This window comes from Geotrypetes seraphini, chromosome 16, assembly GCF_902459505.1.
Source record: "Geotrypetes seraphini chromosome 16, aGeoSer1.1, whole genome shotgun sequence".
Taxonomy (NCBI): Eukaryota; Metazoa; Chordata; class Amphibia; order Gymnophiona; family Dermophiidae; genus Geotrypetes; species Geotrypetes seraphini.
In genome coordinates, this window is record NC_047099.1 from 9,739,747 (window position 1) to 9,766,761 (window position 27,015).

General features: G+C 46.8%; 1 protein-coding gene across 1 annotated transcript in view; it reads left to right on the plus strand.

Moving 5' to 3' along the window:
* SUPT16H (SPT16 homolog, facilitates chromatin remodeling subunit) overlaps positions 1-18,247 on the plus strand; it is a 48,056-nt gene extending 29,809 nt beyond the window's left edge. The window contains exons 13-26 of the mRNA XM_033925056.1: positions 1,284-1,399; positions 1,700-1,853; positions 2,733-2,860; positions 10,313-10,448; positions 10,650-10,776; positions 11,092-11,210; positions 14,441-14,566; positions 14,880-14,992; positions 15,284-15,359; positions 15,679-15,848; positions 16,160-16,289; positions 16,493-16,622; positions 16,773-16,850; positions 17,081-18,247. Coding sequence (XP_033780947.1) covers positions 1,284-1,399; positions 1,700-1,853; positions 2,733-2,860; positions 10,313-10,448; positions 10,650-10,776; positions 11,092-11,210; positions 14,441-14,566; positions 14,880-14,992; positions 15,284-15,359; positions 15,679-15,848; positions 16,160-16,289; positions 16,493-16,622; positions 16,773-16,850; positions 17,081-17,196 — 1,719 coding nt within the window. The 3' untranslated portion in view covers positions 17,197-18,247. The remainder of the gene's footprint in view (positions 1-1,283; positions 1,400-1,699; positions 1,854-2,732; positions 2,861-10,312; positions 10,449-10,649; positions 10,777-11,091; positions 11,211-14,440; positions 14,567-14,879; positions 14,993-15,283; positions 15,360-15,678; positions 15,849-16,159; positions 16,290-16,492; positions 16,623-16,772; positions 16,851-17,080) is intronic.
* The last annotated feature ends 8,768 nt before the right edge of the window (positions 18,248-27,015 follow it).

Here is a 27,015-nt window from a genome sequence, read left to right on the forward strand (position 1 = left end):
AGGGGGGGCCAAACCGGAATGGATGTAGAGGGAACCCCCCGAGGCAGAAGCAGGACTCCAGGCCGCCTGAAGATAAGCCTTGCACAAGGCTAAAACAAAATCAGGAGAAAAACCCCTGGCAGCCCAATGGGACTCACTGCCAAAGCAGAGGACCCAGCAGTAACCTGTCCTTGTCTCTCCAATACAGGGGAAAGGTCACCTGAGGCTGCAGACAAAATGGAGGCGCTTCCCGCCAAAAATGAGCAAAGCCCACCGAGAAAAATGCCCCCGAGTCCTGTAGCGGCTGAGAAGCCTGAACCGTCCCAGCTGCTAAAGCAGGCAAGCCAGCAGCAGCCATCGGCGGCTGGGGGAAATCCTTGTGTATGCAGTGAGGGAAGCCCGGGCTTCCCCGCTGTCAGCTGCTGGCATGCGAGGCAGTCGCCAAGGTGATCCCTGGACGCCAGCACCCGAAACTGATGAGGATTCCCCTTTGTGGCAGCTGGCACACCACAAGCACAAGCCAGCCGCATCGACCTTGCGTCTGGAGCATAACGAGCACTTTTTCCTTTTAAAAGTGCTCATTGCGCAATTTACAACCCAGCTAAAATAAGTGCCGGATAACAATAAAAAATTAATGACAGACAATTGAGGGCTCTCGTCAAACAGGCACTGCCTCAGGATTTTTTTCTGTTGGAATAGACTCTACTGGCTCTCTAAGCCATATGCCTTGCCGGTATCAGTGACAAGGTTTACAGCTGAGGCACCTCTAGAAAAATTTTGGGAATATGGAGGAAATGGGGGGAGGGCCTCAACTCGTGAACTATTGAGTGTGACACCCCAGAGGTAGGGCAGACTCCTGAAAGGGTCCCCCGAAGCTCAGTCTGACATCAGACAGGGACAAGAACTTCCAACAGGCATCAAGGGAAGCCTGGCAACAGCTTGCCACACCTGCTGAGACTGATAACAGACTAATTTTTTTAAGGGGAAGCACAGCTACTTGTATTACATCCAAAATGTTTTGTCTCATTCTCCACCTGCTGGTCATGGTGAGCTATTACCCATCAGTGAACTGTTCTGGTCTGGAGAGGTGCTAAAGGGAATACACAATATTGAAATTAGCCATGGAAATGTATGGTTATAATTGTAATTATTCTTTTCCTCTATACAGGTTTCTTTTCCTCTATACAGGTTTCTTTTCCTCTATACAGGTTTCTTTTCCTCTATACAGGTTTCTTTACTGCTTGCAGTATTACAGTGGAAGGAGCCTAGCTCAAGCGTTTTAATCTTTTTGTTCCATCTTTCAGAATGAAATGACAGCAGAGGAGAAGAGACGGGCTCATCAGAAGGAGCTGGCTACACAGCTGAATGAGGAGGCCAAGAGGCGGCTCACAGAACAAAAGGGAGAGCAGCAAATCCAAAAGTGAGTTCCAGGTTAGAGGGGAAGAGCAGTGAGGAGAGGCAAAACAGAAGACTATGCCAAATAGGGGAAATGTGGGGATAAACTAGAGGAGAAGGAGCAGCACAGGTGTGTTGGATGAAAAAGGATGTGGGACAATATCTGTGGCTCAAGAAGGGTAACAAAAGTGTGTTATTTAGGAGGTAGAGAAGCAGGAGTATTAGAAGCTGTTGAGGGGTGATCTTGATTTTAACATGTGACCAGTTTGGGGGAGGAAGATGATTCAAAGAACAACCTAATACCTTTTTTTGGCCTGTCTGGCAGGGCTCGCAAATCTAATGTCTCTTACCGGAATGCATCCTTAATGCCAAAGGAACCAGAAATTCGTGAAATGAAGATATACATTGATAAGAAGTATGAGACTGTCATCATGCCTGTATTTGGCATCGCTACACCTTTCCACATTGCCACCATCAAGGTAAAACCATATGCAGAGGAGGGGGTCTACTTTCCTCCCTGCTCTACAATCCTTTTTGAGCCAAACCCAAACTTTTTCACGATGTGTTTTTCTTCACTGGGCAGTGTGATTCATTCCCTTTGTAATTCCCTACCCAGCTGTCCTATCTGATTTAGATTGTGAGCTCTGATTTAGATTGTGAGCTCTGATGAGCAGGGACTTTCTTTTGTAATGTACAAGTCTGGGTGTGTCTGGCAGCGCTGTAGAAATAAGTAGCAATAGTAGTTAATTTTCATGTCTTTCAAAACTATTGGCATATAGGGGCAGGCCAAGGGTATCTGTAAACCTAGGTGAACATTCAGCCATGCCTCTCCCCCTCTCCAAAGCCTCCCCCCCCCCCAAGCATCTCAAGACCTCATACTATTACTCCATTTTCCCTCCTACCACCCACCCGGCATTTGATCTCTCCTCTTCCTTTTCTTTCCTTAATACTGGGCCTGCTGCCACCTCTGCCTTACCTCTTCTAGACCTTAGGAGGCAACAGGATTAGGCACAGACACTCAATCCACTTTCCTTTCAAGCTCCAGAAAGGGGAGGGCAGTGGCAACAGGTGAATGAGAAAAGGGGGGGAGACAGAAACAGCACTTCTGTGCTTTTGCCCTCAAGTGGACACCTAATCCACCTAGTAGCAGGGTTGTCACTTTTGGCATGCAGAATTCCTGACTTACTATGCGTTATCTGCAATTGTCTTGTTTCAAGCAACCTTAGCAGCAGCAAGAGAAGAGGAAGTTATGGTATGCAGAGGGGCATGAGTTTGTTAAATATTCAGCCTGAAAATTAATCCAGAGTGTTGTGAATAATTGTCACTTTTTTATTTTGTTTGTGCTCTTGCCCGGACAGAACATCAGCATGTCTGTGGAAGGTGACTACACCTATCTCCGGATCAACTTCTTCTGCCCTGGCAGTGCCTTGGGCAGGAATGAGGGCAGCATCTTCCCTAACCCAGATGCCACCTTTGTTAAAGAAATGTAAGTGGCAGCAGTTGTTGACTGAACTGTGTGTCAAGCTTGAGAGACATGTGTATGATTTAAAAAAAAAAAAATTCTTGGAGTGTGTAAGATTCTTAATGATGAAAGCAGCCAGATTAATGAGCAAGATTACAAAGAACCTCGGGTGGATTGCAGTGGAGGATAGGAAAGAAGGTTTCCCCTGTGTTTGATTGGCATACTGCTAAAGGTCACACTTATAAAATTTGATATTTATAAATTTAAATGGGTCTAGCTTTAAAGGATTTAATAGTAAATTAAAGGTGATCATCAAATGCAGAGCATGAATATAACGCAGACAGCTGAAGCGTAGCTATGAGAAACTTTTAAGATTAAATCTTAACATATTTATAGTTCATTTTATCTAAAGGTTTCAGAGCAGATTATAAATTACCATTCAATAAGAATCATAATCCACTATTGTCAGATTTTATACCTTCATCACACCTATAAATCGTGTTCTTTAGCACCTTTCCAGACCGGTACAGCTTCACTGATAGGTAAACCTTTGGTTGCAATACAAGTAGCTATGGGTTCCCCCTAATCTGACCAGTCTTCTCTCAGCAGGTGTGGTAAGCTATTGCCTGGCTTCCCTTGGTTAGTGTAGGTCTGTTGGAATTTGCATATTGGCCTTCTTGTCTCTGTCTGGTGCCGGACACAGCTTTGAGGGACCCTTTCGAGAGTCCATCCAACCTCGGGAATGTCACACTCAACAGGTCACGAGTTGAGTCCCTCCCCCCACTTCTTCCACCTCCCTATATTTTTCTAGAGGTGCCAGCAAGGCATTTGGCTTAGAGAGCCAGTGGAGTCTGTTCTGACAGGGAAAATCCTAAGGCAGTGTCAGTCTGAAGGGAGCCTTCAGTGTATTGTATTGCTGTTTTCTTGTACAATCCCACTTTATTCCAGGACTAGTAGGTTATGCATCTCTAGCCACCAGGCACTGTAGAAAGCTTCAAATAATTGAAGCCATAACCCCTCCCCTCTGCTAGCATATCCTAGAGCATGCTCAGTAGAATCCAGTGTTTGCCTTCTACAAGCCAAGCCTGTAGGAACTTATTTCTTCTTCTCGTGTTTTCTTTGGATAGTTTTAGTATTTCCCTTGCGGGTCTCTATTGTGCTGTGGAGGTTCCCTCCGGGGGACATCCTTGTGGTGGGAGATCACGGAGGGTTGGAGAACATCTGCTTCTGGGGGGTTCCCTGCGTGGCAGTAAGCTCCCTGGACAGCCTGCAGGACAGATTGGGGCTCCAGGATCGGAAGCCAGCTCACCCCATGTTCGTCCGCAAGTGGGTGCAGCGCAGATTGAGTGGTTCTGTGAAGTGTGCCCGGGATTGGAGCTGGACTGCGTGCCCTCCGCTAGTTGGTTGCACAACGTGTCCAAGGGTGGCGGAGGTCACTGGCCGTGATGGTCGAGCCATTGGGGCAGTCAGACTTGAAATCCAGCTTTACAACTTCCTGAGGCATTTGATCTCTCTATGTGCTTCTGCAGCATTGATGCATTTCTCCCATTCAGCACAAAATGGAACAGTGAGTAAACAGTATGACATCCTGTGTTGACGATTTGGGGGAGTCTTAAAAGGGGGTTTGGGGGGATTTTCCTGCATGCCCTACCCTACTCCAACCAGCCAGCACGGTTTCAGCAAAGGCAGATCTTGTTTGATGAACTTGCTGCACTTCTTCAAGGGAGTAAACAGGCAGATACACAAGGGCAATCCAGTTGACATTGTATACCTGGATTTTCAGAAGGCGTTCAACAAGGTTCCACATGAACGACTACTTCAGAAAATTACGAGCCATGGAATTGAGGGTGAAATACTCATGTGGATTAAAAAATGGCTGTAGCATAGGAAACAGAGAGTGGGGGTAAATGGACAATACTCGGACTGGAAGAAAGTCACCAGTGGGGTGCCGCAGGGCTCGATGCTTGGACCTGTGCTCTTCAACATCTTTATAAACGATCTGGACATTGGTACGATGAGTGAGGTGATTAAATTTACGAATGATACGAAGTTATTCAGAATAGTGTGACATAATCAAGCTCAAGAAATGGGCATCGACATGGCAGATGAGGTTCAACGTGGATAAGTATAAAGTGATGCATGTTGGTAACAAAAATCTCATGCATGGATACAGGAAAGAGACTTGGGAGTTATGATCGACAAGTTGATGAAGCAGTCCACGCAATGTGCTGCGGCGGCGAAAAGGACAAACAGAATGCTAGGTATGATAAAGAAGGAGATCATGAACAGATTGGAGAAGGTTAATGGTGCGCCCTCACCTGGAGTACTGCGACCAGCACTGGTCGCAGTATATGAAGGAGGACATGGTACTACTCGAAAGGGTCCAGAGAAGAGCGACTAAAATGGTTTAGGGGGCTGGAGGAGTTGCCTTACAGTGAGAGATTGACTGGGCCTCTTCTCCCTTGAACAGAAGAGATTGAGAAGGGGACATGATCAAAACATTCAAAATACTGAAGGGAATAGATTTGGTAGATAAAGACAGATTGTTCACCCTCTTCAAGGTAGGGAGAACAAGAGGGCACTCTCTAAAGTTAAAAGAGGATAGATTCTGTACAAACGTAAGCAAGTTCTTCTTCACCCAGAGAATGGTAGAAAACTGAAACACTCTTCCAGAGTCTGTTATAGGGGAAAACACCCTCCAGGGATTCAAGACAAAGTTGGATAAGTTCCTGCTAAACTGGATCGTACGCAGGTGAGGCTGGATTCATTTAGAGCATTGGTTTTTGACCTGGGGGCCGCCACATGAGGGGACTGCTGGGCAAGATGGACCTCTGGTCTGACCCAGCAACGGCAATTTTTATGTTCTACAATCCTAAAATCGCAGTTTTCTGGTGATTCCTGTTCCTTTACCGGGTGATTCTGCAAAATTGGCACCTGGTGGCCATCTTGGATTTTCCCCGATTTGAATAAATCATTATTTTTTAAAGTTAGGAGCCATACAACAACACAGAAATCAAAATATATGTGGTTCTCAAATTCACCGAATAGTTAATACACAAAAACCACTGAGTGACTATAGAAATGAGACTGGAAAAGCTTTCTTACTAAGGTTGTATACCTCAGAATTTGGAGTCTTTTTTACCCAAATAGGGTTATGTTGTGGACACACTCTACTTGCTCCTTCTCACTTCATTGACTATAACCCACTCTCCCTATCACTAAAAGTTATTTTATTTTATTTATGAGCTGTTCTTCGTCATTAAAATTAATTATGAGCAATCTAACTAAAACTTTAATTTATTTCTTCATGGATTATCAACTGCACTATTTAAAACATCCCAGCTCTGTTCAGGGCTCAGAATTGGCAGAATAATGCACGCAAAAATTTATGTTTTGTAGTTTTTTTTCTTAGTACTTATCTTTTTGGGGTTATGTTTCTTGCCAAGTAACTGAAGTTCAGATCACTGCTTATATAATTATATAAATAGTCTCTCATTCATTCATTAACTATTCTCTCATTCATTAGCACTCTCCAGATCAGTAGAGGTTAATCTTACAAGCGGGAATTTGTTTAGGGGACAGTAAATTAGGTAAGAACCTATTTTCGATTTTAACTATTAATTCATTAACTCTCATTCATTCATTAACTATTAAAGTTAGGAACTTCATTTTTGCTCCAAACTTCACAGATGACCTTCCCAGGTTGGGATGAGTTGATTTCATGCCTCGTTTATGGCAGATGGCTGTCGGTTGCACAGTCGCGTTCCGCGTGCACTGTGACCCGTGAGGTGGGGCTAAATTTGCATGGAAGTGGTACCTTTTGCCCCACTTTCCACAAAAAATGCATTTGGGGCTTCTCGAATGAGCTCTGGCGGTGTTTTGCGCTTCCTTTTGTTCTGGCTGCGGCTCCGCGAACATTCACCAAGATTGTAGTTGTGGTGGCGGCCTTGCGCAAGGAGGGCATTCTGGTTCATCCCTATCTGGACGACTGGTTGATCTGAGCCAATCCTTTCAGGAAAGCTCCCGGGTTACGGCTCGGTTGGTGGAGTTTCTGCAGTCGCTGGGATGGGTAGTCAACCTGCCCAAGAGCCAGTTGGCTCCGTCTCACTGCCCGGAGTACCTTGGGGTTTTCTTTGTTACTTCCTTGGGGAAGGTCTTCCTGGCAGAGGCTCGAGCGAACAAGTTGCAGATGCAGATTCGCCTTCTGATGGCTTCCCGGTGCCCTCGGGCTCAGGATTTTCACCAGGTCTTGGAGTCGATGGTGGTTACCCTGGACATGGTGCATTAGGCTCGAGCTCACACGTGTCCGCTTCAATATACTCTGCTTCAGCAGTGATCGCCCCAGATGCACGCTTTGGACTCTCCCATTCCTCTTCGAGGGGTTAGTTTGTTGCAGTCTTCATTGGTGGCGGCAGTCTTCCCATCTGGTGCAGAGAGTGAGTCTGGATCAGCCCCAGTGGACAGTGCTTCTCACGGACGCCAGTCTCAGCGGGGGAGTTCAGTGTCTCGGTCGCTCTGCTCAGGGCAGCTGGTCTCCAGAGGAGGTGTCTTGGTCGCTTAATGTTCAGGAGACCACAGCCATCCGGCTGGAGCTGCTAGCGTTCCAAATGTTGACAGGCAAGTCTGTTCAGGTTCTCTCGGACAATGCCACAGCGGTGGCCTATGTCAGTCGTCAGGGAGGAACCAGGAGCCATCTGGTGGTGCAGGAGATGGCTCTGCTCATGGTCTAGGCAGAGTCTTCTAGAGATCTCGGCTTCCCACATAGGAGTGGAGAATGTTCATGTGGACTTCCTCAGTCACGTTCTAGATCCCAGAGAGTGGTGTCTCGGTCCTGCAGCCTTCAAGTTGGTTGTGCAGACTTGGGGTCAGCCGTTCATGGACCCGATGGCCACAAGCGTCAACGTCAAAGCACCCCGGTTCTTCAGTTGGCGCAGAGATGTTCAGGCATGTTCTGCTGAAGGTAGTTTCGCCTTTTCAGGTCAAACAGTCCATGGTCCCTCCCGGTCTTGGGTTGTCGGGAGGACTCTTTGGAGCAGAGGTGTTTGCGCAAGTTGGATGTCTGTCGGGTTCTTCACTTTTATGTTCCACGGACCCAGGAATTCCGGAATTCGGATCATCTTTATGTACTCTTAGCAGGTCCTCATAAGGGGGATGGCGCTTCCAAGGCTACCATTGTGCACTGGATTAAGGAGACTATTGCTTCCTCGTATCTTTAACTTATTTATAAATGATCTGGAAATTGGAACGACAAGTGAGTTGATTAATTTTGCAGATGACACTAAACTGTTCAAAATTGTTAAATCGCATACGGATTGTGAAAAATTGCAGGCGGACCTTAGGAAATTGGAAGACTGGGCGTCCAAACGGCAGATGAAATTTAATGTGGACAAATGCAAAGTGATACACATTGGGAAGAATAACCTGAATCACAGTTACCGGATGCTAGGGTCCACCTTAGGGATTAGCGCCCAAGAAAAGGATCTGAGTATCATTGAAACCTTCCGCCCAATTTGTGGCGGCGGCCAAAAAAGCAAACAGGATGCTAGGAATTTTTAAAAAGATGGTTAACAAGACTAAGAATGTTATAATGCCCCTGTATCACTCCATGGTGCGATCTCATCTGGAGTATTGTGTTCATTTCTGGTCTCCTTATCTCAAGAAAGATATAGTGGTGCTAGAAAGGTTCATAGAAGAGCGATCAAGATGGTAAAGGGAATGGAGCTCCTCTCGTATGAGGAAAGACTAAAACTGTTAGGGCTCTTCAGCTTGGAAAAGAGACGGTTGAGGGGAGATATGATTGAAGTCTACAAAATCCCGAGTGGAGTACAACGAGTACAAGTGGATTGATTTTTCACTCCGTCATAAATTACAAAGACTAGGGGACACTCGATGATGTTACAGGGAAATACTTGTAAAACCAATAAGAGGAAAAAATTTTTCACTCATAGAATAGTTAAGCTCTGAAATGCATTGCCAGAGGATGTAGTAAGAGCAGATAGCATAGCTGGTTTTAAGGAAGGTTTGGACAAGTTCCTGGAGGAAAAGTTCATAGTCTGTTATTAAGAAAGACATGGGGGAAGCCACTGCTTGCCCTGTATCGGTAGCATGGAATGTTGCTACTCCTTGGGTTTTGGCCAGGCACTAGTGACCTGGATTGGCCACCGTGAGAACATAAGAATTGCCGCTGATGGGTCAGACCAGTGGTCCATCGTGCGCAGCAGTCCGCTCCCGCGGCAGCCTTAGGTCAAAGACCAGTGCCCTAACTGAGACTAGCCTTACTTGCGTACGTGAGAACAGGCTACTGGGCTTGATGATCCATTGCTCTGACCCAATAAAGCTGTTATTATGTTCGTCAGAAGAAGTCTGTTCCGGGATTTCTCAAGGCTCATTCCACTCGGGGTCAGGCAGCTTCTTGGGCCGAGTCTTCTCTTGTGCCTCCAGTGGATATTTGTAAAGCTGCAGTTTGGTCTTCTCTGCATTCCTTTGTACGCATTACCATGTGATCATTCAGGCGTTTTAGGATGTGGTGTTCAGTGAGAGTGTTCTGGATGTGGCCTTTCGGGAGTCCCACCCATAATGGGTACTGCTTTGGTATGTTACATCAGTGTAGCTGTATTGGTCTGGAGAAATTAGGTTCTTACCTGCTAATTTTCTATCTTTTAGATTCTCCAGACCGGTACTGCACCCACCCTATCTGTCTGTGGTGTTCTTATGGGTTTCACGTGAAGAGAGGAATTTTTCTGTAGGTTCTAGTATTTTTCTAAGGCCAGGGAGATCACAAGAACAGCAGCTTTGGCATAGCTGGTGAGCTGTGGGGACCTTTGCTGAAGGGGTTTGTCTCTGCATCTTCCAACAGTATTGTTCTACGTTCATCTTTACTGCTGTTCGGAGTGTTGTTACTGTTATAATTAGCAGAGTGTAGTTCTGCTTGGCTATTCAGCAGACTGGTCAGATTAGGGGGAAGAACAGCTACTTGTATTGCAACCAAAGGTTTTTGTCTGTCTCCACCCGCTTGTCATGGTGACGTAGTACTCCTCAGTGAAGCTGTAATGGTCTGGAGAGTCTAAAAGAGCAAATTAGCAGGTGAGAACCTAATTTCTCCTTAGCCCTCTGACCATAAAGATGGAAATATAGGCATCATATAGCTATGAAGAAAAGACGCCGCTAAACAAAAATAATTTGTTTTTCCCAAACATAAACATAGTATCATTCAGAGATCTATTGGCAGTGTGTTTGATTTCATTGGGCTTTCTACAGCAAAGGCCTGATTATGGTCTTCAAATAAATAACCGTACCTATTTGAGGGATATGAAGTAGCTGTGTATCTTCAGACTTGAGTGAATTGGAAAGGTTTATAGGTTCCATCACATGAAAAATAGACTGTAGCACATGAGACCCAAGGCACGGTGCATAAATATCAAGGATAAGCCCTGAGGGGCTCAGAGTGCATATGCTCACTTTTTATCTTCATCTCAGAACATACAGGGCATCAAATCTCAAGACTCCCGGAGAGCCTATGGTGCCTTCTCTGAACCTTCAAAATGCCTTTCGGATTATCAAGGAAGTGCAGAAGCGCTACAAGACCAGGGAAGCGGAAGAGAAAGAAAAGGAGGTGAGAAAACAGTACAGATATCTACAGCTACAGTCTGAGCTGAAGGAGAGGCTGCAATGAAACAGTCAAACTATGGTAGAAAATGGGCATCTCAGGGCTCACAGGCTTCCTTTTATTCTAGTTCTGAACACCTCTAGCTGAGGAATTTGATGCAGGGTGGAGGAATTGTAGAGATTTTAATGTTTATATCCTGCTCTCCAGGGCATTGTAAAACAAGACTCTTTGGTCATCAACTTGAATCGCAGTAACCCAAAATTAAAGGACCTTTACATTCGGCCCAACATTGCCCAGAAGAGAATGCAGGGTTCTTTGGAAGCGCATGTTAATGGTAAGAGGAACTTTCAGGGGATATTCATGGAAATATTGGGGTGCAGAATCTGAAGAGATCAATTGTACCGGGGAGGGTGTGTGTGTGGATTAAACAAGTGACTACATGTAACATAGCATACATGTGTATGTATCAGTTGGAGATCATTTCTATGAATGGATATATAGATAACAAGAGTCTAATCTCTCCTCCTCTTTGTATTTAAGATTTAGAACCAGGGTTAGGGGTTGACAGAAATGCCCTTTAAATTCTGATAGAGATGGGCGAGTTAAAAATGGCAAGTTTCTTTACTAATTGTTTCACATTTTCTTCTAGGTTTCCGTTTTACATCTGTGCGAGGAGACAAAGTGGACATTCTGTACAACAACATCAAGCATGCAGTATTCCAGCCATGTGATGGAGAAATGATCATCGTGCTGCATTTTCATCTCAGAGTGAGTGGAGTGGGCAGGGGTGAGGTACAGGGACTAATGCCTGCAAAGCATGCATAAAGTGCTGCCAGTGCTCAACTGGGAAAAGAATCTTAGCACTAGAGTCTTGGTGTGGCATAGGGAGGAGTTGTTAGTTCATATACTGCTGGATGTTAGGCATATGCTAAGAGAAGGGTTGGGTTCTGTATACAACCAAGGGATTTTCCATGGAGATAGTACTGAGCAAATGCAGCATATGCCCCCAGAATTTTCTGATACAGCATCTGCATAGTGCAGTGGAGATGGCATGGGAACATTTTCTCTGTTGCCTCAGAACTGCTGACTGATTGTACTTTAGTATTATTAGTATACTGAAAAGATGGTTTTACTACCTTTTAGATGTTTTGTGTAATTCATAATCTCTTGTTTTATGGTAAAGTGGTTTTCTGAAGTGTCTTTCCAGACTGGCACAGCTTCACTGATGGGTAATAGCTCACCATGACCTATAGGTGGAGACTGAGACATAAATTTTTGCTGTAGTGAAGTGGGCTGTGCATTCCCAAATACACTCAGTCTGCTCTCAGTCTCCTTATTGCTTTTGGTTTTGCAGCGTGTTCTATGTGAACCTTCATGCAACTGTTCTTTTTGGATTGATTAGTTTTTCCACGTATTTACTACCATAGGACTATCAGGGACCCCTGAGGAAGACCACCTTGTTAAAACACGGACCGTGTTGGGTCCTACGCTCTCAGCGGACTAGGTCCTTAAGGTTTTTATGTGGATTATCCTGTTTTTATGTGGATTGTTATGTTGACGTTTGGAACTTTCAAATCTTCAATAAAGTCTATTTCAGGAACATCATCACTCCACAGTGTTTTTTTTGGTTTCTCTTGGATTTTCTTCTCTGGATTTTCCAGGGCCAATCTCTTTATTTTGCTCTCAGTCTCCAGCAGGTGGGGGTGGTAAGCTTGTGCAGTCTTCCCTAATTTAGTGTAGGCCTGTTGGATTTTTTTTAGGCCTTCTTGTCCTCATCTGTGGTGCCGGATTGAGTTTGGGGGACCCTTTCGGGAGTCCATCTGACTTCGGGGGTGTCACATTCGGGTCAAGTCTCTCCTCCCAATTCCCCGACCTCCCCAAAATTTGGTTTGATGAGGCGTTTTCACCTGACAAGAGCTTGGACTCCTTAGGGGACCTCCAAGATCTTCTCAGGGAGACAGATGCCGCTGGTGGAAACCGCCAGTTGGCGAAGACGCGTCAGTGGTGTGAATTTTTCAGCATGAAGAGCTCCAGGAACTTATTGTTCAGGTTGCGTCGGTCGTGCGTTTTGAGGAGGATGCAAAGCAACCCCCATGTGTGGTGGACCCCCCCCTGCTTCGAGGAATCCATTCAGCATCCCGCTCTTTTCCTATGCATATTTGGGATATTGTGCATGCACAATGGAAGGCGCCAGAAATGCCTTTTCTTTTTGCGCGGTCCATGAACTCCTGTATCCCATCCAGGAGGGGGTTAGAGATAACTTGAAGTCACCTGTGGGGTACGCGGTGGTCTCATCCATTGCGCATTAGCATATGATACCAGTTGAGGGCGGCTCAAATTTGCGAGTCTCTGAGGATCATAGAAACATAGAATATGACGGCAGAAAAGGGCCAAGGCCCATCTAGTCTGCCCACACTAATGGCCCATCCCCTAACTACCTCCATGAAGAGATCCCACATGCCAATCCCATCTTTTCGTCAGATAGATTCTCCTCTTAAGCAGAGTTTTGATGTGGTTGCTCTGGCAGTCCAGGTGGCCATGCGTGGTGGTCTGGTGGGTTTGTTTTTGGTTGTCCAAGCGTGTTCTTGACCGGGAGTCTAATGACTGGTCCTTGGTGGATCAGGAGGTAGCTAAGTTTGAGCTGGACACTTCTTATGTCTCGGATGCTATGTATGATCTGCTGCGGGCTTCGGCCAAGTCCATGGCTCTCGGTGTGGCCGCTCGCCATGCCCTGTGGCTCCAGGGTTGGTCGACGGATGTGGTGTCTAATGCGAAGCTAACAAAATTTCCATTTTCTGAGGTCGTTCTTGTGAGGATCGGGACAAGTTGGTTCAGACCTTGACTGACCTAAAGCCCTGTCTTCCTGAAGACTGGGCTCGCTCGCCTGCTCGGGGGAGGGGGGGTGGCATTTACTTGATTTTTGTCATTACCGCCATGTTTGTTTATTAGGATTTAATATACCACTCCAGCATTTTACTGACCTAAGCAGTTTACAATGTAACAATTGAATAATGAAAGGAACTCCATTGAAGATAGGACAGATAGAGATAGAGACAAGATATGTACATCCCAACAAGTATTCAGTGAGGATAAAAACAAAGATTACCTTAAAAATAAAATAATAATTAAATGATAAATTAAAAAGATTAAACATTATATAAAAAAATAAAATAAATTCCAGTCAGCCCCGTGGAGCGGTGAATGGCCTTGTCCCCGCAGTTAAGGGAGGGAATCGCGCGTGGCCCCCCCTCCCTCCTACGTAACGAATCTCCCTCCCCATTACCTTCGCAGCACGTTAGTAAAGTAAGGTGCTCAAGCCGGCGGAGCCTGCCTGTCTGCAGTCGCATGTGTGTGGGCGGAAGCTTCTCCTCTGATGCAACTTCCGGGGACTGGGCGGTGAAGAAGATGGTGGTCCAGGGACGGGGCAGTGACGGGGACAGAATTTTTCCCCGTGTCATTCTCTACTACAGCCAAAAGTTTGTCTTAGTTTCCACCTGCTGGTCTTAGTGAGCTATTAACAACAGAAAAGCTCGACCCAGTTGCTCTACAGTAAAAAAAAAAAAAAAATCCAGAGAATGAAAACAAAAAGAAACTGGAGGAGGATGTTCTTGATGCTTATTTATTGATGATTTACACAAAAAAAAATCAAAGCCATAATCCACATATGCTCCAGTGAAACAGGACCCAACACGGTTTGTGTTTCGGTGGACTCACCTTCTTCAGGGGTCCAGATTGGTCTTGTAGTTGAGGTATATAAATGTGGATACAATAGAAGGTATAATGCTGCTCCTCCAGAGAACAGTCACGCGGAGCAGCATTATAACTTCTATTGTATCCACATTTATAGAAAATATCCAATCATTATGCTTATTTATATCATTAACCTCTATAAATGTCAGCTGCAGTTCCGTAAAACATTTTCAAATGTATTCACACCTCTACCTTAGCCATATTCCACCCCAGCCCCTCCAATTCCCATCTTCTACTTCTCTTTCCAGAATGCCATTATGTTCGGAAAGAAACGACATACAGATGTGCAGTTCTACACAGAGGTGGGGGAGATAACCACCGACCTGGGGAAACACCAGCATATGCATGACAGGGATGACCTTTATGCAGAGCAGGTGAGCAATGTTAGGAGGTAACTAACTATAATTTTAGGACTCCTAGAGAGCAGGCCCCATAACCCTGGGTTCTACAGTATGAAAATGTGAAGTCAGAATTTAAGAATTTGATTAGCTTGCTTGTATGGTTCTAGTTGGGATCATATTACAGATAATCCTCAAGCTGAGGTTCTTTGGTTAGTTTATGTTTTCTTTGGTGGGGGTGAGGGATAATAAGTGAGCAGGTTCTGCACAGGAGAGGTTGATTTTATTTTTTAATCATTTGCTATGAAGTGCAATTGAGTGTTTCTTTTCTTGTTCCTGTGATGGGCAGATGGAGCGAGAGATGAGGCACAAGCTCAAGACAGCTTTCAAGAACTTTATCGAGAAGGTAGAGACACTGACCAAGGAGGAGCTGGAGTTTGAGGTTCCCTTCAGGGAATTGGGGTAAATTTTGTTTGTTTTTTTGGGAGGGAAAGAAACCACATTTACTGCTGTCAAAAAAAAATAATCGTGGTCATTTTACATTTCTGCTACTGGTCTCAGATTTAGCTAGATGTCCTACTTGGTGGCTTCACTGGTTAGATCATTTTAGACTTCTTTGGGAGAGGATGCTTATCACTAACAAAAAAAAGGTTGTATATTAGATAACTTTAGCTTTCAGGAGGATGCACTCATTTGACCTGTACTAGCCTTTTTGCCCTAGTTTTGATGTATGTTCATGGTTTTTTATTATAGGTTCAATGGTGCACCTTACAGGAGTACTTGCCTACTTCAGCCCACCAGCAGTGCGCTAGTCAACACCACTGAATGGGTAAGTGGGGATGAGAGGAGCTACTATCAGGGAGCCTGAATGTACTCTGAATGCTCTCCATCATTAATAAGGTGCTGACCCTAGAGAGTTAACACTTTGGGGGCACAGAGATTCCAAAAGATCAGGCAAGTTAGTCCCTCAGGGCCCCTGTGAGGTAATGTGACAAGGGAGGTGAAGGCAAAACATACCAGGTTTGATGAGAGTCCAGTGCTGACATTATAAGATTCAGCATATTTACAATGTGGTGGTTTGCAATCATGAACCTGTACACGGAGACAGTCTGCTCAGTGCTATTCTGACCTGCCTTTTTCACTCCCAGCCTCCTTTTGTGGTGACCCTGGATGAGGTAGAGCTGGTACACTTTGAGCGCGTGCAATTCCACCTGAAGAACTTTGATATGGTGATCGTTTATAAGGACTACAGCAAAAAAGTGACCATGATCAATGCCATCCCCATTGCCTCTCTAGACCCTATCAAGGAGTGGCTCAAGTGAGTGCTTAAGTTATGCCATGCACTGCCATAAGAAGTGGATGTCTGACTGTCTCCTGTGTCTGGGAATTTTTCAGAATTCTGGTCCTTTATACATCTGTCTTCACCTCTCACTGTTTCACTGCTCTTGGTAACTTATTCTATGCTTGAAACTGAAATAGGGGGAAGGCCTATGTCTTTAAATTTTCTTCTTACAAAATATTGAATACATGGAGCTGAGATGAATTCCCCAGATGACTTTTCTTTCCATGATTATATACTACAGCCCTATAAACTCTTCTGTCCCACTGCTTTGTCTATCCTGCCTACAGTTCTTGTGACTTGAAGTACACAGAGGGGGTGCAGTCCCTCAACTGGACCAAAATCATGAAGACTATTGTGGATGATCCTGAGGGTTTCTTCGAGCAGGGTGGCTGGTCTTTCCTGGAGCCAGAGGGTGAGGTATGATAAACAAATGGCCTAACCCCAAATGAAATGCTCATCACAGTGCAGAATATTGACATCAGTAAGTTTGTTTTGTTTTTCTGTGCCTGACCACTGCTGTTGTAGCATTCCAGTGCTGACAGGAGGTGGAGGGAGGTTGGAGGAGTGTTCCTTTATTTAAAGAATTGTAGAATTCAGTTATTTACTCCTGCCATCCTTAGGGCAGTGATGCAGAGGATGACGGCTCAGAGTCGGAGCTGGAGGATGAGACCTTTAACCCCTCAGAAGATGATGCAGAAGAGGAAGAGGAGGATAGTGATGAAGATTATTCTGATGAGACTGAAGAGTCTGGTAAGCCATTTAGACTTTGTACAGAGAAGAATAATGTAAGAGGGGAAGAAATGAGCATTTGTGAGTACAAGAGCACAATGTTGGAAGACTGTGGATAATATACAGATAGTGAGCATTTAATTTTCATAATATCAACTTGTTTCTCTACAGAGTACAGTGGTGAGTCTTTGGGCAGTGAAGAGGAGAGTGGCAAAGATTGGGATGAACTGGAGGAGGAGGCAAGGAGAGGTGAGGCAGTGAAAACATTAACTGCATTTTCTATAATAGGATTAAACCAACCAGCTTCTCCTCCTATTTGGTTGTGGTGCTCTAAGAGAAGCGACTGTCTCGTTTCCAAAAGTTTACCTGTATTTACCAACTTAGTACTAATGAGTATTTCTGAAAGAGCAGGAGAGAATTGCCTTTCTGGTGTGTATCTATCCCTTGCCCTGCTAATGTTGCCTCTCTCTTCTCTTTAGCTGACCGGGAGAGTAGGTACGAGGAAGAGGAGCAACAACAGCAGCAACACTCTCGGAAAAGGAAGGGCTCCAGCCATGGCCATCATACCCCATCCAAGAAAAAACAACGGAAGTAAACTCCTGATCCTGTACCACCTCAGTCAGTTTTACACAGATACCGGGACTGTTTCTCTTCCCCATCTCCATTCATCCTTTCATTCAGAGCCCATCCAATATTTTATTTTATGGACCAATTGCTTCAGTCATAAATAATTACTTTTAACAAGTTGTCTACTTTGATGGAACACTGGAATCTGGGACTGAAAGATCCCATGAAGGCAGGAATAAATACAGGGGAGACCTCACACTGCCCTTCAAACTTCTCCCAGAAGCTCACAAAAATGACTTAAGAATAACGAGAGTGAAAATGGAATGTGTTGGGGATGGGGGTGGACAAGTAGAAGGGCCTTGGGTAAATGGAGAAGGATATTGCACTCCCCGTTATGGCTTTCCTCTTTCCTACTGAGCCTTCATTTCTATTTGATTGAGGTATGGCTCAGAATCATAAGGGGATGAGACTTAGCTCTGGAGACAAGATCAGAGTGGATAAGTGAATGCATGTTCATCCCCTGCCCACTGTAACATTGGTTGCCCCTCACTCACAGGGGAGCAGCACTCTTTCTGACTCCTCACAAATTTAACATATTGCACAGAAAGAAAAGATGAACTGTTAAAACCTTCCTCTTGGAGCCTACCCTTTCCAGAGCCCTTGCCTCCAAACTGAGGTGGGACATTGGGGTTCTGAAGTAGAACATCTTTCAAGAGGGCTTGAAAAGTCCATTTTTCACCTTTTAGCAGCAGTGGTGGGGAGGAATACGTTATTTTAATTTGTGGTATTTATCACTTGGATTTTGGATGCAAATTAGGTTTCTGTTAACACACAAAGTTTGGATATCATTTTACAGTTTCAAGTTCCCCTTTCCTCTTGTTTCTCCATGTTCTTTATTAACTTTAGGAGTAGTGAGCCTGTTTTTCTATTTTTGAGACCATGTGGATTTGTGTCAATTTTTCTTCATTTTATTTCCTTCCAGCTGTTTGTTTTTGTTTGTTTGTTTTTCTTAACAGTAAGTGTAATGCTGTTTTCAAACTTTATGGAAATGTCAAATAAAATTTTTTCTTTTTTGTAAACTTGCCTTTGGTGTATTTACAGCCTATATGACTGAGCTCCTCAAAATTCCTTCAGGAGCATGTTTGACTCCTTCCAGTGTAACTGGAGCCCTGTTCTGACCCTCCAGGATTTACACAAAGGGTTTATAAAGTCTCAGCTGCAAACACTTTAAATACAAAAACGATAGGCAAAGATCATGTCCTATGTAATTAATTTGATACTTGTTAAAAACAGATTCTCTAATACCTCTCCAGACCGGCACAGTTCACCGATAGGTAATAGCTCACCATGACCGGCAGGTGGAGACTGAGACAAACTTTTAGCTGTAGTATATGTAGCTGTGCAGTTTGTTCTCAGCCTCCTGCAGGTGTAGTAAGCTTTATCCCAGGACAAGCAGGCAGCATATTCTTGACTGATGGGTGACGGCACCGACGGAGCCCCGGTACGGACAATTTTAGAGTGATTGCACTCTAAGAACTTGGAAAGTTCTAGCAGGCCGCACCGCGCACGCGCGAGTGCCTTCCCGCCCGACGGAGGCGCGCGGTCCCCAGTTTCTTAGTTTCCGCGGAGCTAAGAAGACGCACGTTTCAACGGCTGTTGAAAACTTTTTTCTATTTTCGCCTTCCCGCTCGCGTAAACTCGTTGGGAAATATTGTTTCCCTCATTTTATTTTATTTTCTTTGTTAAAAAAAAAAAAAAACTTAATTCGTTTTTCTTTCATTTTTTCGGTTTCGCCCCAGCGGGGCCTGTTGCCACCATCGAGGCCTCGGCCTTCGATTTGGCTGAAGCCGTTTTTACATTCATGCCCCCTCAACCCGGGTTTAAGAAGTGCCAGCGGTGCGCTCGACCAATTTCACTCACAGACCCACACAACTGGTGTCTACAGTGTCTTGGTCCTGACCATCGAGCGTCTACTTGCACCCGCTGTGCCACTCTTAAAAAGAGAACTTTAAAAAATCGACAAATCCAACAGCGATTGTTGTTTGGTACCGAGATGTCGGATTCGGCGGCACCGGTCCCCACTTCGACCCCGACGCAGTCGGCACCTGCCTCGTCGACACCGCGCCGGCGTCGCACCCTTCAGGTAAGCCGGCTAAGAAGCCTTCCCCGCTGGAGCGCCCTCCGGTCTCAGTGGCAGCGAGCCCAATCCTGCCGACCTCAAGGCGCCCACGGAAGCGCTCCGCTCCGATTGAGGTAAGCCCCTCGACATCGGGTTCCTCTTCGGAGTGTAGAGCGGCACCCAAGGTACCGCAGAAGAAAAAAGCGGTACCGGTGCCTTCACTGGACGAGCGCATTGCCGCCGTCCTGCAAGTACAGCTTAAAGAACAACTACAGCAGCTGTTACCTGCCCTTCTGACACTGAGCCTTCCAGTCCCGGTCCGGTCTGAGCCTCCGGTACTGACAGTGGAGCAGCCTCCTTTGTCGGCATCCACCTTGTCAGTACCGATGCATACTACTTCCTCGGTATCTATGCCAGTCTTAGCGCCGGAACCGAGATCCTTACACCAGGCTGTTCAAACATCGGCGCCGACACAGCCTATAACATCTCCCGGTACCGTTTCACAGAGGTCTGGGAAGTCGATGCATAAAACTCAACACCTAGAACCCTCCACACCGGAATCCCGGGACTGCAGTTTTCAAGTGCGGGACCCTGATCTGTGGGGCGATTCGGAGGACCCTCTTCTCTCAGAGGGAGAGTGTTCATCAGGAGAAGAGGATCCTTCTGTTTTGGATCCATCCTCCAAACCTGATGCAACTTCTTTTACCTCTTTTCTCAAAGAGATGTGTGAATCTTTCTCTATTCCCTTGGAGGCTGAATCCAAAAAATCCAAGGCATTTCTTGATGCTCTGGATTTTGACCAGCCTCCAAGGGAATTTCTTAAACTGCCTCTCCATGACATATTAAGAGAGACATTTTACAAAAATCTAGAGACACCCTTGACCTTCCCAGGAGCTCCCCGCAAACTGGACTCCTTATATAAGGTCATACCTATTCCAGGCTTTGACAAGCCACAACTCCCCCATGAGTCCTTACTGGTGGAATCTACTTTAAAGAAATCCACGGGGGCTAGTGTATATGCTTCTGTCCCTCCTGGCAGAGAAGGTAAGGCCATGGATAAGTTTGGCAAGAGGTTGTATCAAAATGCGATGCTAGCAAATAGATCAGAGAACTATGCTTTCCATTTTTCTTTTTACCTTAAGCATCTCAATCAGACTTTGTCATCTTTTGAGAAATATCTCCCTGACCATAAAAAATCTGCCTTTCGCCAAACTTCTTCATCACTCTTACAACTGCGCAAGTTCATGGTCAGATCAATCTATGACACCTTTGAGCTGACCTCTAGGGCCACGGCTATGTCGGTAGCTATGCGGCGACTGGCCTGGCTCAGAGTTTCAGAACTCGATGTCAATCATCAAATAGACTAGCCAATGCACCTTGTTTGGGGGATGAGCTGTTTGGAGAATCCATGGACTCCACTACTCAGAAACTCTCAGCTCATGAGACTCGATGGGACACTCTCCTTAAGACAAAGAAGAAGACTCCACCTACTAGGCCTTTTCGCCAACAATCGGCCTATCAACATAGATTTGTGGCTCGTCCTTTACCTCAGACCCAGCAGCAACCCAGGCGTCAGAGGCAACAACAGAGGCAAGCTGCTAGACCAGCACAGCAGCAACAGCAGGTGAAACCTCCCCCTTCACAGAAATCAACTCAACCCTTTTGACTTGGTTCTCCAGGACATAGCCAGTCTCCCTCCTTCTGCCCATCTTCAGCAGCCCATAGGAGGACGCCTTACTCATTTCATAAGCCGTTGGGAAATCATCACCTCGGATCAGTGGGTCCTCAACATCATCCGCCACGGCTACTCTCTCAATTTCCAGACTCTTCCTGCCCAAAGTCTGCCAAGAGAGTCTGCTTTGCTTTGAACACTTCTCAGTTTTCCCTCCTTCTTTAAGAGGTTCAATCCCTCCTTCTTCTGAACGCCATAGAGGAGGTTCCTCTGGATCAAAAGGGGCAGGGATTTTACTCCCGTTACTTTCTAGTTCCCAAAAAGACAGGAGATCTCAGACCCATTTTAGATCTTCGCGATCTCAACAAATGCTTGGTAAAAGAGAAATTCAAGATGCTTTCTCTAGCTACTCTTTATCCTCTTCTCAATCAAGGCGACTGGCTATGTTACCTAGATCTCAAAGAAGCATACACTCACATACCGGTCAATCTGGCCTCCAGACAGTACCTCCGCTTCATGATCAACCATTGTCATTACCAATACAAGGTGCTACCCTTCGGTCTGGCCTCCTCTCCAAGAGTGTTCACCAAATGTCTGATTGTGGTGGCCGCCTTTCTACGTTCCCACCACCTTCAGGTGTTTCCTTACCTGGACGATTGGTTGATAAAGGCCAATTCTTCTCAGATACTCCAGGCCACCAACCAGACCATCATGTTTCTACAACTTCTGGGGTTCGAGATCAATCTACCCAAATCTCATATTATCCCCACTCAGAGAATTCAATTCGTTGGAGCGGTGCTGGACACAGTCCTCATGAGAGCTTTTCTGCCGTCCAACCGTCTTCACACTCTCCAATCTCTGTGTCAGCAGGTGCTTCATCAACGTTCCATCTCTGCCAAGCAAATGATGATACTCTTGGGTCACATGGCCTCCACAGTTCATGTCACACCCTTTGCACGTCTCCACCTACGCACTCCTCAATGGACCCTAGCGACCCAGTGGTCCCAAGCGAAGGATCCTTGCTCACGACACATATATGTGACATCCTCTCTTCATCAGTCTCTACAATGGTGGTTGATATCCTCAAATCTCTCCAGAGGTCTTTTGTTCCATCTACCTCCTCATCAACTTGTCATCACCACCGACGCCTCCCCTTATGCCTGGGGAGCTCATTTGAACGAATTCCAAACTCAAGGACTTTGGACAGCCCAGGAAATGAAACATCACATCAACTTCCTGGAACTCAGAGCGATGTTTTATGCCCTCAAGGCCTTCCAGCATCTTCTCTTTCCTCAGGTCCTTCTACTGTGCACAGACAATCAAGTTGCGATGTACTACATCAACAAGCAGGGTGGGACGGGCTCTCGCCTCTTGTGCCAGGAAGCCCAGAAGATTTGGGCTTGGGCCACAGATCACCACCTATTCCTAAAAGCTATCTACATTCAGGGAGAACAGAATTCCTTAGCGGACAAGCTCAGCAGAATTCTCCAGCCTCACGAGTGGACACTTGATCCTTTTACTCTGCAGTCCATCTTCGCTCAGTGGGGCACTCCTCAGATAGACCTCTTTGCAGCGCCTCACAATCATCAGCTGCCCTACTTCTGTTCCAGACTCTACTCTCCTCACCATCTGGCAGCGGATGCATTTCTCCTGGATTGGTCCAATCTCTTCCTGTATGCTTTCCCTCCTCTGCCTCTCATGCTCAGGACCTTGTTCAAGCTTGAACAGGCCACCATGATTCTGATTGCGCCACGGTGGCCCAGGCAACATTGGTTCTCTTGGTGCTGCTAAGTCTGGGACTTTTGGTGGCCGCACGCTGTACCTTGTGGCTTCGCGCTTGGTCGGCGGTTGCCGCGTCCAAAACTGAGCTTCCCAAAATTTCCCTTTCGGGGGGTTGTTTTTTGTTTAGAGAGGACTTAGATCCAGTGGTTCAGACTCTGACGGACTCTGAGGTGCCCCGTCTGCCTGAGGACCGTGCCCGCCCGGCATCTCGGGTTGGCATTGCCCGGGGGCGTCTGCGGGAATTTCGCAAGTTTCGCCTGGGGCATGGGACTGCTTCTTTCCAGGCTTCCGGTTTTTCCCTGGGGTCGGTTGGCTTAGCGCATGCAGTCTTTTCAGGGGGCCCGTCGGGGGGCTGGGAGTTCCCCCACGGTTCCCCTGCTGCCCGTCCTGCGCGATGTCTCTTTGTCGGCGCCCCCTTTGGTTCCCGTGGGTACCCGGCTTCGCAACTTGTTTCCCAAGTGGGCCAAGATCACGTCCGATCAGTGGGTCCTGGTGGTGGTGCGGGACGGTTATGTACTTGAATTTTGCCCGCTCTCTGCCGGATCATATCTAGCCTCTCCATGTCAGGTGGCATGGGAGACGCTAGCCTTTCGCCAGACCCTTCAGCGCTTGCTAGATCTCAAAGCAGTTGTCCAGTGTCCCCTCAGGAGTGCGGTATCGGCTGGTACGCCATTTCCTTTATGGGGCCCTAAAGGGAGGGGACCTTTCGGCCCATCCTTGGTTTAAACTGAGGTCAACAGGACTCTCAGAATTCCCTTTTATTCGCATGGACACACTGCAGTCTGTCCTTCTGGCGGTTCAGCCGGGGGAGTTCCTGACTTCTCTCGCTCTGGCGGAGGCCTACTTGCCTGTTTCATTCGGGCCTCTCCTCAGCTCTTTCTTTGCTTTGCAATATTGGATCTGCACTATCAGTTCTGTGTGCTTCCCTTGGGCCTGGCCACGACTCCCCGGATGTTCGCCAAGTTGATGGTGGTCGTCACGGCGGTTTTGCAGTCAGAGGGCATTCTGGTGCACCCCTTCTGGGATGACTGGTTGTTTCGGGCGAAGTCGTTGCAGGAGAGCACCCGAGTTACGGCTCGGGTGGTTGAGTTTCTCCGGTCACTGGGCTGGGTGGTCAACCTTTCCAAGAGTCGGTTGGTCCCCGCTCAGCATCTGGAGTACCTTGGGGTTCTGTTCGACACCTCCTTGGGGAAGGTCTTCCTTCCGGAGGCCCGGGTAAGCAAATTGCAATCTCAGATTCGCCTTCTTTTGGCGTCCCGGTGTCCTCGGGCGCAGGATTTCCTCCAAGTCTTGGGGTCGATGGCAGTGTTCCTGGATGTTGTGAGGTGGGCGCGGGCCCACATGTGTCTCTTCAGTATGCTCTGCTCCGTAGATGGTCACCCCAGAGGCTCAGTTTGGAGGTCCCTGTCCCTCTGCGAGGCTTGGCGCGCTGCAGTCTTCTTTGGTGGCTCCAGACCTCTCATCTGGTCCAGAGGATGAGTCTGGATCTATCGCAGTGGACGGTGCTTCTCACGGATGCCAGTCTCCTCAGTTGGGGGTGCTCAGTGTCTAGGTCACTCAGCACCTGGTTCATGGAGGAGGCGTCCTGGTCGATCAACATGTTGGAGACCAGAGCCGTCCCTCTGGCGCTGTTAGCCTTCCGCTCCCTCTTGATGGGCAAGTTGGTCAGAGTCCGGTCTGATAATGCCACAGCGGTGGCTTTTGTCAATCGTTGAGGCACCAAGAGCGCTCAGGTGGCGGAGGAGGCGGCTCGGCTCATGCTTTGGGACGGAGTCACGCCTTCTGGACCTCTCGGCCTCTCACATGGCCGGGGTGGAGAATGTTCAGGCGAACTTCCTCAGTCACATCTTAGATCACAGAGAGTGGTGTCTCAGCCCTGTGGCTTTTCAGTTGATAATGCAGGCTTGGGGTCAGTCCCTGATGGACCTGATGGCCACGAGTGGCAATGCCGAGGTGTTCCGCTTCTTCAGTCGTCGCAGGGATGGACTGGCCGAGGGTCTGGATGCTCTGGTTCAACCATGGCCAACAGAGGGGCTGTTGTGCATGTTCCCTCTGTGGCCATTAGTGGGCAGAGTTCTTCTCCGCATTGTTCGCCATCCGGGTCTGTTGGTTCTGGTGGCTCCAGATTGGCCTCAGCATCTGTGATACGCAGATCTGGTGACACTCTGGTGGCGGATCCTCTTCCTCTGCCTCCCTTGGATGACCTTCTGACGCAGGGTCCCATTCCCATGTTCGACCCGTCTCCCTTCTGTCTTACGGCTTGGCTTTTGAAAGGGGTCGCCTTGGTAAGAAGGGGTATTCAGATAGGGTGATTTCTATACTCTTGGGGTCCTGGAGGCTTTCTACCTCTCAGGCTTCTGTGTGGATTTGGCACTTCTTTGAGGGGTGGTGCCAGGTGCGGGGAGTGGTCTCTCTTCGCGTTTCTGTGCCTAACATCCTAGAGTTCTTGCAAGATAGCCTGGATAGAGGCCTGGCTTCGGCTTCTCTCCGGGTTCAGCTTGTGGCCTTGTCAGCCTTTCAGGGGTTTGTGACGAGTCAGCGTTTGACAGCCATTCCTGATGTGATTCGCTTTTTGCGGGCGGCCAAGGTGCTCAGGCCTCCCGTGCGGTCCTCTATTCCCTCTTGGAATCTCAGTCTGGTTCTCTCTATTCTGATGCACCCGCCCTTCGAACCGTTGGGCGGCTGCTCTTTGAAGGACCTTACTCTGAAGACGGTCTTTTTGGTGGACATTTCTTCCGCTAGGTGTGTTTCTGAGCTACAGGTTTTCTCTTGTAGGGCTCCCTTCTTGGAGTTTTCTAGGGAGCAGGTTGTCTTGAGGCCTGTTCCTTCCTTTTCTGCCGAAAGTAGTTTTTCCTTTTCATGTCAATCAATCTGTGGTCCTCCCGGTCTTGGGTAGTTGGGAGGGCTCTTCTGAGCAAAGACAGCTGAGCAAGTTGGATGTTGGTCGTGTCCTTCGCTCTTATGTGCAACGGACCCAGGAGATCAGGAAATAAAATCATCTCTTTGTCCTTCTGACTGGTCCTCTTAGGGGGCTGGCGCTTCTAGGGCTACTATTGCATGCTAGATCAAGGAGACTATTGCTTCCGCTTCTCTTCTGGGGCAGCAGCCCGTTCCGGAGTTTCTCAAAGCTCATTCTACTCGGGGTCAGGCGGCTTCTTGGGCTGAGTCGTCGCTTGTGCCTCCAGTGGACATTTGTAAGGCTGCGGTTTGGTCTTCCTTGTATTCCTTTGTCAGACTCTTTTGGGTAGATGTTCTGGCGCGTCAGGACGCGGTGTTCGGTGTGTGTATTCTGGTGTCAGCCCTTCGGGGGTCCCGCCCGTGTGAGGGACTGCTTTGGTACGTCCCATTCGTAAATATTAACCTCTACTGGTCTGGAGAGTGCTAAAGAAGGAGAAATTAGGTTCTTACCTGCTAATTTACTTTCTTTTAGCTTCTCCAGACCAGTACAGGTCCCCACCCTGTCTGTTGTTGTTGTTGTTGGGGCTGTTTCGTGGGCAGTTTTTGTTTTTTGCTGCGGGTTCTAGTATTTTTCTAGGGCCGGGGAGAATTAAAGAACAGCGGCTGTGGCTCGGCTGGCTTAGCTGGCGAGCTGTGGGGACATTTTCCTTCGGGTATTTCTCCTCTGCATTTTCCAACAGCACTTGGGTATGTTAATTGTTACTCCTGTTCGGAGTATTGTTTTCTTTCTGTTTTCCAGTTCTTGGTTCTGCTTGGTTATTCGGCAGATTGATGTAAATAGAGAAGGGAGTATATTATATACTGTCCCACAGTTTTGTTTTCAGTCTCTACCTGCTGGTCATGATTGGATATATACCCATTCGTAAAGATTAACCTCTACTGGTCTGGAGAAGCTAAAAGAAAGTAAATTAGCAGGTAAGAACCTAATTTCTCCTTATATACCGCAGTACTGTGAAGTTCTATGCGGTTTACAAAGATTAAGCAAAGGTACAAATTGGCCATCAGTGAACTGTGCCTATCTGTAGAGTCTAAAAGAGAGAAAATTAGCGGGTACGAACCTAATTTCTCCTTATTATTGTGGTATTTGCAGCAAATCTGAAATGAGAAGTTGAAACCAACAATGGCATTACTTAGTAGTGCTTCCTAAAAAGGCACTTTCAGAGTTTTCACTTATAGCCATTTGTTTCCATTATCTACTTGTTTATCTACACAAAGAAAGACACTCTATGGAAGTTAAGTAATTCAGATTGCCATGGGAGCGAATCTGCTCAGGAGCCTCTGTTTTAAGGTTCAGCATAACACTAGATTTCAATATG